Below are 13,090 nucleotides of genomic sequence, written 5' to 3'. Positions count from 1 at the left end.
GCCTTCTCCCGCAGCACACAGCGGCAAAATTTGCTTTTTGCTGTGAAGCTCCAAATCCTAAATAGAGTTGAATGTGGTGAGAAGTCTGATGTCACCGCAGTGTACAAGATTCCGAGGAGCACTCTCAGCCAATCTTGAAGAATACGGGGAGATTAGGGCTAAAGCGGACAAACGACCCGATGCCCAAGGTGTCCGACGTGTGCGCACGGCCGTGTACAGGACGTCAAGGCAGCCGTGCACAATCAATAAAGCGCTTTTATAAATGGTATGTGCTTTATCGAATTATGCCCTATGTTGAACTAATAGTGGTTTTTGCGAGTGCAACTTAACCGGGTTCTACTGTATGTGAACGAGATAAACTTGGGATATATCTGGCCAATGTGAAAGGGCAGCAGAACAGCAATAGCAGAGGCAGACGCCGCCGGTGTCAGTCTGCTACGCAGCCCTCCTCACAAGCATCACTGCTTTCGATACACAACTTTCTAAGCAACTAGAAGTTATTTAGACGTCACCTGTCTTTAAATTTAGATTAGAAGTGGTTAATATTCAAAACATCAGCTAATGTTAGTAGGTGAACATTTTTCTTATATCACTGCAACAACCATTAAAATCCAGGCAGCGCTAGCATCGCCTGCGAAATAAGGCCCGTTGGCCCTATAGGAATATCACGGGTTTGACGAGCTTGTTAATGTGGTGTTTGTACTGACGAGGTTTCATTGTAAGCGGGTTATTTCACCATATAAAACGTACTAAGTGGACGGTGCTGCAGCTTCTTGTTATAACCAATATATTGTTGAAACCAATATAAGTGGTTTCAACTATCACAAAGCCAGCACTATCCTTCCATCTTTCTTAGGTTCATGCACAATAATGAGTCCCCATAGAGCCTATTGGTGTTGCTTGGTCCGTTCACTTGCGTTGAATACAGCAGTATAGAACTAACACCGAAGCCCTATGTTTTTGTTGTATTTTCTCTGGCACAAGGTCGCCCAAAGCACAGCCAAATTCTCTTAATTGTTTAGTGCATTTGTTACTTTTTCTCGCCTTCAAAGTAACCCAAAGCCGTGCCAATATGGCGAGCTCATGCGCCCATTCTTGTTGTAATTACTTTCCCCTCGGTGAAATGTCACCCGAACTATACCAGCGAGTCTCGGAACTCTTTTGTTGACATATTCTTTCTGTACTTTACATGGCTGTCATGCACAGCTTATAAGTGGCATACATGCCTACTTTTGGTTGTGCATTTATGCGTGAACGTGCTTCCAACCTTGCTGGTTTGGAGGTTGGAGGCTTGTCCAATAAGTGTGCCACCGACTAGAGACAGTTGTACGAGGCTGCAAGACATTTGCACATTGTAGATACAACATATTCATCAGAACAGAGCCTGCGTCGCTTGCTATGACAGCTCCACTTACCACACCGAGTTCCACCTCTGGGACCGGCATGTCTGGAACTGGTTCGAGGCACTCGGGTGTTTCACAGAAGAGCTTCACAGGCTCAAGCTGCAAGTAGTCTGGAAGTCCTGAGGGAAGAACACAGCAATCGAGGACACTGGTTAAAGGGAGCGCCAACAGACATTTTCAAAATTGTATCAACTCTGGCATGCTCACCCATCCTTTTATTGAGCTAAGACAAGCGAAGGGACTTGAAAATATTTAGAACAAATATGCTTCTCGTTTCACCCTTGGCACCGAGGATATCGATGCCAACCACAAACTTGAACAAACATTCAAGTTAAGTAAAACATTTCCTACACTCAATTCAGTGAGCACCGCATTTTCAGCGACTGCCAGGCTCGCCTATAAGTAGTACATCTGGAAAGAGCAAGGAATTGAACTGAATTCTGGGGTTTTACATGCCAAAACCAGAATTTCATTATGAGGCACGCCGTAGTGGGGGACTTTGGACTAATTTTGACCACCAAGAGGATTTTTAACACGCCCCCAATGCAAGGGACACGAGCACTCTTGCATTTCGCCCCCATCGAAATGTGGCCGCTGCAGCCAGGATTTCATAGCGTAACCTCGTGCTTCACAATGCAACACCACAGACGCTAAGCCACTGTGGTGGGTAAGAATAAGGAACAACTTATTAGGTACATTAAGGTACGCAATTCAGCCGTACATGTAAACAAAGCCGTGTTGTATCAAGAAAAAAAGTGAGCGACGTTTCACTTCATGAACGCGGGTGACGCGCAAGCATATGGGTGCTATAGTGCACACGATGCTATTGGCCCTCGGTGCACCTTGACGCCTACACCGTCCGCATTATAGATCGTATTCAAGACTAGGCTTGCACGGTCGTGCCACACGCAGCAGCCGTAGGTCGCAACAGGCAGAGTAGAATGCCCCCGGTTGAAAAATTTGCTTACTATTTAAATTACCTGGCATGGTGTCAGCATGCACAGGTAACTAGAAAGTATCTGCACTCGATGAGCTCTCTGTCAAAACGTTGGCGTGAGGAATCGCGGCGGCAGCAGCAGTCAGCGAAGTGATGTTCATGCTGTCGCTCGCTTCAATGCGAACTCAGCGACGAGAACACAGCTCACACAAAGCTACGAGCCATCAGCCCACCTAGACTGCGCCCCCACACCAGATCGCTTCCACGATAAAGCTCGCGCGACTGCAGTACAACAGCCCCACTCTATCACTTCCCCTGGTGCAATGCGAGCGACTGAATACGGTGCGCTCCCTCCCCTTGCACATGCGAGATTAAGCCACCATTGTTGGCTCACCCTCACATGCTTTCACTCACACACACAGTGTACAGCACCCCAGGAAGACGTTACGAGACAAACCCACCCCGTATGCATTGCAAAGAAAATCAGTAGCAACTGCCAGAGGAGGTCAACCCAGCACGCATCCGCCTGCCTTCCTCCTCCGTGACGCTTGGCTTCATTTCTCAGTCTCCACTTCGCTCAATGTTACCTATACATTCCTCCAGGTGGCAATACTTTGCCACAAGCTGAATGCGCTCCTTCGCACTATCCCCGGCACGCAATTTTCTTCACATCCAGGCACCTTCCTCGTTAGCTTGCTTGGCTGCCTCAGCTAAACACCACCAATTTGAATAGCTGGCCAGTTACTCTTGCACATAACATGAGAAGGCAGTCTTCACAAATGGCAATCAATTGCAGAATGTTAAACATGATGACTGACGTTCTCTTCCTATTAATGGCATGTTGCCATTGCCAGTAAAATCAACAGCGGCAGGCGGCTGAATTGTAAGAATGAGCACCCCTCTCTTGAAAGTCTACAAGCTGGCTATGCAAGTGGCTGCAAAGCTTGAGTGCGCAGTAAATATATTTGCTAGCAACTCTAATGGCAATGGACAAAACTGATGTGCAAGTATGTCCGACGTCTGGTCTGCAAGTGACATGCCGGAAGGTAGCTCCCTTAACGGTCTGTGTGGCAGATTGGTCAACTGTTAAGCCTAATGCGTAAAGGCTTGCCTTGCTCGCATTAGAATGGCTTGGTTGGAGGCTGGACAAGGATACTACTCTGCTGCTGGCACTCTGCAGTACTGCCAACAAGGATGTTGCCAGCTTGGTATTGCCTGTGCTCTATCACGTGATCATTGGTGATGCTAGAGCCAGAATTACTTTACACTGCATTAAAAGGAAAATAGAAACCTCGTAGTGCACATTTTAGGTAACATTTACCGTGGCGCACCTACATCAGCAGCACATGCAGAAAGACGCAAATTTGTACGTGCGAGTTAGTGTGTGCTATGCAGTTTACGATATCACATATAACGACATGTTAGTTTAGCAATAAGCCGTCGTAAGAGCATGAACTTGTACATTAGGGCTATGAGATAAAAAGAAAACCAGTGAAACGTCGTCATAGCAAAACTGGACGTAATTAATTAGTCTAACAAATTGAGTGAAGTTCTCCTTGACACCCCTCAGAGGGCATCAATGTTTGTTTTTCTGTGAAACATAGGTCGCATATGCCCGACAGTTGCCAACATGCTGAAGGATAAGCAAGCGAAGAGAAAGTGCACCGTTAACCTCATGAACGGGCACATCACCTATGTTAAGTAGGTTGTGTATGCCATTCCATTATCTTGTGGTAGAGAGTATGTGGGACAAACGAAGCACTGTGCGAATGTTCAACTTAGGGAGCATGAGCTATCTCTTGAACTGGTTGCACCACTTCGTCTCCCAGATCAATGCAAGTCGTGCAGTTGCAGCCCCTATTTTAAAAAAAACGTTAAGGTCATTTATAAGCATGCAAGCCAATTGACAAGAGAAATCGCCGAGGCTTACAATGTAAAGATTAGGGACAAGGCATGTATCAGCGAACAGTCAATTGCTGCTCATGACAAAGAACTGGGTTACCTTTGTCACTTTTGACAATGCATCAGTTCATCACAATTGCCTTGATGTATCCATGTCCCACGCATGTCATGGTTTTTAAACTGGTACCTTTATATTTGTTAGACATCTCTTCAATAAAATATCAGTTCAGAGCCTGCGCCACATTGTTTTTTTATCTTCCTTTTTGTCTGCATCTTGTGTTGTGCTGTTACGAACATTACGATCCAAAAACTTAAATTCTGGTATTTTATGTAACAAAAAGCACAATATGGTTATGAGGCACACCATATTGGAGGACAATGGATTAATTTTATCCACCCGAGGTTCTTTAGCATGCCCCTAAATTTAAGTAAATAGGCGCTTTTGTATTGCGCCCGCATAGAAATGCAGCTGCTGCAGCCGGGACCAAACCTGCGACCTTGAGCTCAGCAGTCCAGACCCATAGCCACTACGATACCACGGCAGGTCAAATACAGTGGGACCGCGTTAATATATACTACAGTCGAACCCACTAGTAATGATCCCAGATTCAACTGTCGATGGACTAATAACTACAATTCAGTACATTTACTATCTTCCAACACTGCCCAATAAATCTAGTTCCAGATACGAGGAACATTTTTTAAATTGCTGTACTGTTACAACGAAAGCTTCGAACCTAATCACGGTAAGAAGAGGGTTCACATGGAGTAATAAACCATGGAAGCACCACCAATTTAGGCACATTGCAGCATGCACCCTGCTCCAGTCCAACCGCAACGACGACAGGGCCTTCGCGACGAGCGAGCGACCGCCACACGCAGATTTCGGAAGCCACAACGAAGGTCAGTTGCACTCAAGGCAGAGGGAGAAAGCAGGCCTACAGCGTAAACAGCACGGCACGGGACATCCAATGGTGCATGCGCCACTGTAACATTGGATGCAGGGTGGCGGCACTCATTCTTCCACAAGTGTCCGTGGCGTATGATGTGCATTATGCCTATTTCAATGGTTTGGAACGATTGTCTAGTATGCCCTTCCATTATGGAAGCAATGGCCACTCAAACATTGCTGTTGTTATTCACGCAGCCTGAATCGGCGAGAATGCTGTACCACGTGCTGCTGCCACGCAATGTTCCGAAGGATCGGTAACGCTTAGTTGACACGTTGCCGATTGTTCATAACAGTTCGCAGCGACGTTCCACCTTTTGAACATCGAATTTTTTTTTGCTCCAAGCGACATAAATAATTTTTTTTTTTTTTTGTCCTGCGAACTGATAAATTATATTTTTTAGGCACTTTTAGAAAGTTTTCAGCCAAACCATTTTGATACAGCAAACATTAGGTGCTGCAGGTACATGAAACGCGTGGCTTCCATAACCGGATCTTTTAAGAGATTTTTGCTATCCAATTCCTGTCCCCCCCCTTCATTTGATCTTACGGATAATTCCACCCAAATTTGCGGTTCCTAAAGGGTTGAATTAATGGGAGTTGACTGTAGTATACAGTTGAGCACCTCTACAACGAACACCTCTATAACGAAATGACCTGTATAACGAAGGAATAATTGTCTCTGTTGTATTGTCAGCTGCGCGGTGTTCAACCTTTACAGCAAAGTGACCTGTGTAACGAATCGTTTCGTGGGCCCCAAGAACTTCACTACAAAAGCGTTTGACTGTATACACCTGTGTACTTGCCCCGAATAAACTGGTTGGAAGTTAACACCCGTGCCATTTGTGTCCCTTTCACTGTCTCCGTATTTCTGTGCGATAAGATGTCACGCCCTAAATACCAACTAGGCCGAGCTCAATTCCTTCTGAAGTCTACATGCCCACCCATCCTTGCACTGGAATGCTTGCTCTGCACGCACATGTTTGCCAACAGACAGACTACACAAAAGTTGTATGCACATCTCTGCAATGAGCTGTCTGTCTCCATGCCAGTCTTGGCCGTGCGCAAGGTAGGCAAGCATGACATGCACCTTGTCGAGAGTCCACAGCAACTATGTCTTAAGCATTGAACAAAAAAAAAATCTCAATTTGAACGGAACAAAAGTTACTATAACCCTCATACAAGAACACAGGTCGCTTTGTACAGGAAGCTACTCTTTTGACTAACTGTGCTTGGCAACAGGAGCATAATGTCAGGTCAATGAATGATGCGAAACCAAGCACAAAACCGAGCCGAGGCCAAGAATGTAAAGTCGCACCTTCGACGAGATGATCCATGCCAGGCGCAGCGAGGGATGACAGCAAGCTGTCCTCCTGAGCATCATCTGTCACAGCCAGAGACGATTCGTCCGATAGCACATACAGCTCATCTGCAGGAAAGAGTCGGGACATTGCTGCAACAGGACTTTGCAAAGACAGAACAGTACTAACACTCTTGCCACAGGTAATGACACTTCATGCATCAAATGGTATTAGGTTCCAACGGTGCTACATGGCAAAAATTAATGCCACGTGCATTAGCTCGCGAGGATGTATCAAGGTATAAACGACAACAGATGCAAGAGTGCGTGTGAAACTTTCTGAAGTGGGTCTTCTTATTTAAATAAATTTTAAGAGATTTGTGGAAATTATCCAAGGCTTCCATATCACGTGTGTATATAAGCAATCATGGGATGCTTATACCTTGATATAATGAACTTCAATATAACGAATCATTGAAGTTTTTAGAACTTGTCCATAGACACCATAAATCTTGAAAGTCAACTGAATGAAGTGCGTTTATACCCAATTTCAATATAACAAAATTTCGCTGCGGCAGCGAAAGAATACCAAGACAAATGCAAACTTCCACAGGCACAGATGGTCAAATGGTAGAACTGCATGCAGCTGCTTCCAAACACACCTCTCAAATTGCGCATCACCAAGAACAACCGCCAAAGCAAAGCAACATCACGTTCTGTATAAAGTGCAAGTGTGATAAAATCCTATCGTACCTTGTGCGACGTACGCTTTACAGTTGCAGACAGATTTTTCGGACGCCAAAAATTCAGGCTTTATGGATATTCCGGACTTCATAAATGCACGGTCAGCGTTCCCACAGAGCTAATGCCTTTTCGAGACCAATCTTTCTTGGGACGAATTTAGGCCCAAGAGTTAGATTTTCCGGACCAAATTGCTCCTTCCGAGCGACGCAACCCGATTCGGAGGCCACCACGGTGGATTTTCCGCTGGCTTGGCTTCCAGTGGCCCGCTCTACAGCCTCAGAGATTGCAAGGCGTGCACTCAATAGAGCATGTGCGGCCGCCTCTGCTCTCTGAGGCCATGGTTGCTCTTCCTTAGCTGATAGAATGCTCCAGAGGAGGGCACTTTTTCTTTTGCACTTCTTTTTTCGGTCAGCACTGTTGTCATAATCACTTAATGCGGGATCAGTTTTTTCTTCTTTTTTTTATGTTTCAGTTGCTACACTATGTCCACAGAGCAGGTGTGTCTCGGAGATGACGTCGCATCTTTGTGCATGTTTGCACGGCTTTGCATTTGTGTGCTCGGCGCCACCCCCTGTGCTTGCCCAAGAGCCAAGTGGTGTGAAGTAACGTGGATCATTTCCTCGATTTTCATGGCAATCTCTGCCAACTGAGATCGCCAATGCGGCGACGCTATTCTCAACTGTATACGAAGATGACATCACTCTTGCACAAATCCAAGCAACTGATCGCCTTCAAGCATAGTACGTGGCAGAGAATTAGTAGAGATATTTTTAAGCCACTCTAAGCCTAATAAATTTCACTTGTTTTAACTTGTTTTTCGGAAGGGGGTAAACAAGTTTTTTGGACTGTTCGATTTTATGGACTATCTTTCGGTCCCTGAGAGGTCCGGAAAATCGGCTGGCAACTGTAAGCGCGCGAGAAGAGCCGAGAAGGAAGTTAGCTTGACAAGCGCCGCCCTTCTTGCACAAGCAAGGATAAAGGAGAGGGGGAATAAAAGTCGGAGGCAGGTTGGTACATGTCTCTTAAAAGAATGGCTTTACCTGTGCATGGCTGTCAGTGTGGTTGACACATATGCCATTGCGTGCCCTGTTTTAGAGGCAACCTGCCATGCATGCCAAGAGTGTGTGTGTGTGTGTGTGTGTGTGTGTGTGTCAACATCACAAGGCACCACGCGTGCTGTCTTCCTGCACGTTTAGTGCTGGAGGTTGCGTAAGCTCAAGCTTTGGAGACATGTTGAAGCAAGAGGCATATGAAGATTTTGCTCCCTGCTGCCGGTGCTCTTCACGATAACGTCTTTCCACTGCAAGCACCACTATTACCTGTGGGGGAGGAGTGGATGCGAAAGCGTGGCTCGCTTCTCTATGCGCGATGCCGATGTGAAGACATTGTGGACACTGCACGAAGACATATCTTACGTTGCTGACCTTCAAATTGAACCAAATTAGTTTGTCTTATTCACAGAAATTTGCTTTTTCGAGCTGCTCGGTAATTGGGAGAAATTCGCGGCACCTTCTTAGCAAGAAAAATCCGCCGGCGAGACTGGTTATTTGCGTAAAAGATCGAATTTCAATATAACGGAATGTCGATATAATGAAGCAAAAATGCAGATTTTACCGGCTTCATTATATCGAGGTTTGCCTGTGCACAGTTTTGACAAGACTTGGGGCAAGTATGAATCCAATAGGTTGTAAAGAAGCGACACGGTTGACGTGTCGGAACCTGCATGAATGTGCAGAGATGCTGTCTATTGATCAGGTAAAATGCATAGCAGACTTGCATTGAAAAAAAAAAGGAAAAACAAACTTAAATGCTTAGAAATTAAGCAATCCATATACTGTTCGTCTTTGCTGCTCCGTTACCTCTTTAGTGGAAAGCAGATATTAGGTTCTGAAGCAAATTAGGACCTTAACACAGGATCTGAAAGACCAGGGAACTGCAGAACATTGTGAAAGATGCCGCTGTGAAGAGTTGTCCGATAAGTGAATAACATTGAGAGGTTGCAGAGAACAGTGGCACCTGTTATGAATCCACTTTTAGTGGACGTGAAAGTTTAAATTAGATTGCGGGGCATATTGTCCTGAAACTGCACAGAAGGCTACGAGGGAAGCAATAGTGGAGGGCTCTGGATCAAATTTGGCCACCTGGGGTTCTGTAACGTGCGCCCAATGCACGGTACACCAGTCCACCTGCCACCAGAATTTGCTACTGAGTCACCATGACGGATAATGTGAAAGCTTCACAAGCAAGTGTGTGCCTTCTGTACTGCTCCACCACAGTGATATTCACTGCCACATATCCGACAGGTTACTCTATGGAAATTACATTGTCGATTTTTTTTTTCTAATGTGCATTGCTGCTATGCGGGGTGATCATATTTTAAGTCTTCTGCAATTTTTAAAGATCGCCTCCGGCAGATAGTGCAATTCTTGTCCCCAAGCTTGATTATTCGAAGAGGCGTACATTTCTAGAATGATAAATTGAAACACGCATTCAACTAATTACAATTCACTAATGACCTTCCTAATTAATTATGAAACATTTGCCAACTTACAGATGGTAGCAGGTAAGTTTACCACGTCAAGGGAATCTCCAGGATGCCACTAGTTTCGAGACACATCTCAAAGTGTCGGACAAAAGCAGTATAACCTCCTTCATACGTTTTGGAAAAAAACTGCGAGAGAAAAACATACTAACAGGGAAAATGTACCATTCAAAGTAACTAAACAAATTTAACAGACTCAGCTATCATTGACATTTACGTGATGCGAAGCGTCGGGCAGATCTTAGTGGCAGACATGCTTCGAGTTGGTAGTGCTCTGGCAGCCCAAGACCCGAGCTGGTGGGCGACGCCAAATGCCACCGAAACGAAATGCGATACCCACATCACGCCGCCTGCAGCAGGGAATGGCGGCACGTTTGGATTATTGCCTACTGAAAGCGTCCAGTACGCTACCAATCGCATTACGCCCCACGCGCTGTAAAACAGATGGGTGAAGATGCTTATCGCCAACAAGTTTGGTGGCGGTAGCTGTGAATGCAGTGTACGACAACCCCAGAGAAGATTTGCAAGTACCAAAATTAAAAACAGAGTGTGCAATGGCATTTTCACGGGAGACAGGCAGGCGAGTGTTGCGGTGAAGGCGCCATGGCGGGCAGCTATATACTGTTGTCGATTGCACGTGCCTCGCGCATTTTCTTGTTTACATGGGACGCAGCAGCTGGAAAAATTCACACAACTGAAGTTTGGTGACGTACTGAACATTGGTGCCAAAGAATCGTGTTTTCTGCGAACGTATGAACCGGTAAAAAATGAGCCGAGCTCTCTTGGGTCATTTTTGTGTTCTCAATTGCGAATGTTGGCGCCAGGAAAACGTATGTAACTGGAACGTATCAGTGAGTTACATTGTGCTTCAATGCATAAAAGAGTTTTGTTAAAAAGAAATGTAAGTGGAACAACAGTGCATTTTTATGGAGAGTGATGGCATGTATCTCCAAACTGGTGTCACAATGGAAATTCATTCCAAGTGGATGCTCCTTGCAAGCTTGCCGACCACGATTCGTAATAATCAATATGTGCCATAAAGTAAATAAGGTATTATTCTCAAATAAGGTATTTTTCTCATATTAGTTGAATATGTTTTTCGATTTGTGAAAGTAATGTTTGCCTCTGAATAATCCAGCTCAAGGACAAGAATCATCTCCAACTGGAGAATCATTTTTTTTTTTAATTCCAGAAAACTTCGAAATGATCACCCCGTACATAGATGGCACTGTCGATATGCATTTAGGACTGGTTGTCAGTACTGCCACGTCTTAATTTTTGTGCCATCAGTTCTCTCTACGCTTAAATGCTTAGTGAAAGCTCTATTAAAGTGGAGGCCCGTCATGGCAACTAAATGGCTATCAGGTAGCACTGCTGAACAAAAGGTTGCGGATTCGATCCCGGCTGGAGGAGTAGCATTCCCGTAGGGGCAGAAAGCGGGAACACTCGTGTACTGTGCATTGGATGCACATTAAGCAACCCCAAATGGTAGAACTTAATCCAGACTCCCTTGTAAGCTCACTGAAGTTTCAGGACAGTAAGTCCCCGCAATTAAATATTTCTTGCAAAGTAAGGAGTTGCTTGACATGCACTGAAAAGCAAGAACACAGGCCTCCCTGCGTTGTGCTTCAACTACAGCACTGCCGCTGAGGCCAAGAACCAAACCTATGAATGCAACTTTGGCAGCAGAATGACATCATGCTAGTATTTGCACAAAGACAAAGCAATGTAGAGGTGCTTGACGAATGGCAGAAAAACACAGACTTCTGTGGCCTTCAGGACTGCACCCAATTTCAAGAGATGCTGTTCCTTTCAAAGTGAATTCTACTTGTATGACCGATTTTTTCCCCGAAAGTCTGTAATAAAACCACGCCCTTAAGACTTTCCTCAAACAAAAGCCAGATCTTGTAAATTTAACTATCCCACAGTTGGTTCTTTCGGAACACCAGAAAGGCATTCAATGTGCTTTGTATATTGCTAGAAAAAAGTGAGAAAGCAACTATCTAAACATTATGCCCACAGCCCCTAAGTAACCCACAAGTTTTAAACTGTGCCCACACATCGCCTAGAGCACGCCCTCTGTTTCCTTCAAATTTCAACTCTGCACAGAATTCGCTTCTGCCAGGACACAGGGCAACATGCACTCAACACTTTCAAGCTTTCCTAGTTGCACTAACAGCTTTGCTGCAAAAGAAAGCAATGTTAGCATTACAACATGAGCCACCAATGTGCAATACATATACATTTGTAGGCTTTGAACAGGAAAACTAGGAAAGTGCGATCAAGCAATCCATCACCATAATTTCCATCCATGCACGCACAGTGCTCATGGAACAAAATGCAAAAGAGAAACTTAATTCTGGAGTTCTACATGCCAAAACCACAATCTGATTATAAGGCACACCGTAGTGAGGGACTCTGGATTAACGTCTACTACGTGGGTTTCTTTCACCTTTTAATGATGGCAGACATACATACCCCAAAAACAAGAGTTTTTTCCATCTCAAATGTGCCAAACCTATTGAGAATAAGCAAAATCAACTAAAAGAAAACAAATATATTATATATATAGAGGGGAAACAACAGGCAGGAAACTGGAAGTGGGCCTCACACCAAGCCACCTATCGGTTCATTTGAAATGAGTACAGACAGCTCATTTCCATTTAGATTACTTCACATGCGCGACCACCACTGCAGCCAGTACATTGCATCGGTGTCTCCTTTGACCGTGCTTTGAAAAGAAAGTGAGTTGCATGCTCAACGTCTCCCTAGTCCTTTGCTCCTGTTCTAAACCAGCAAATGACTCCAGCTGCCTGTCGTACAGTGCCATCTGAAAACGTTTAGCCAGAAGCATCAGACTTGACACCAAAACACAGCAAGAAAAACATTTTCTGGTATGTTGCCTGTAGGCAACACTCGTCAATAAAGCTTTGACATGCAAGCTTTGACATGCAACTAAATTTAAGTACACAAGCGTTTTTGAACCTTGCACCCATTGAAATGCGGCCCCAGCAACTGGGAATCGGCGCCGCGACCATGCGCTGGCGTTAGTGCAACGCCAGCAAGACTCCACGACAAGTTCTGTAACGGGCACGCAAAACTTTGTACTTGAGCATTCCACCCCCAATGGGATTCAGACCCATGGCCAAAAATTCAGCAGAGACTCGTGCTGATCGACAGAATGGCACAGCCACCAAGACCGTGCGACGAGTCGAGGTGTGAACTGGACATTGTCACTGCCAGGACAAGTGAGAAAAGCTGCGTTCAATTAACTTCTTGCTTTTACGTAATAAACTGAAACAGAGGCGAGGCT

At 45.1% G+C, this 13,090-nt stretch overlaps 1 protein-coding gene across 2 annotated transcripts in view; it reads right to left on the bottom strand.

Moving 5' to 3' along the window:
* The window catches only part of LOC126534031 (uncharacterized), a 43,579-nt gene that overhangs the window by 16,404 nt on the left and 14,085 nt on the right, over positions 1–13,090 (bottom strand). For both annotated transcript variants that reach the window (XM_055072589.2, XM_050181242.3), the window contains exons 6-7: positions 6,510–6,620; positions 1,416–1,522 (exon numbers count right to left, since the gene is read on the bottom strand). In XM_055072589.2, coding sequence (XP_054928564.1) covers positions 1,416–1,522; positions 6,510–6,620 — 218 coding nt within the window. The remainder of the gene's footprint in view (positions 1–1,415; positions 1,523–6,509; positions 6,621–13,090) is intronic.

Source organism: Dermacentor andersoni, chromosome 7 (assembly GCF_023375885.2).
Source record: "Dermacentor andersoni chromosome 7, qqDerAnde1_hic_scaffold, whole genome shotgun sequence".
Lineage (NCBI taxonomy): Eukaryota > Metazoa > Arthropoda > Arachnida > Ixodida > Ixodidae > Dermacentor > Dermacentor andersoni.
Note: the sequence above shows the minus strand (reverse complement) of the source record. Positions and strands in the feature narration are given on the sequence as shown.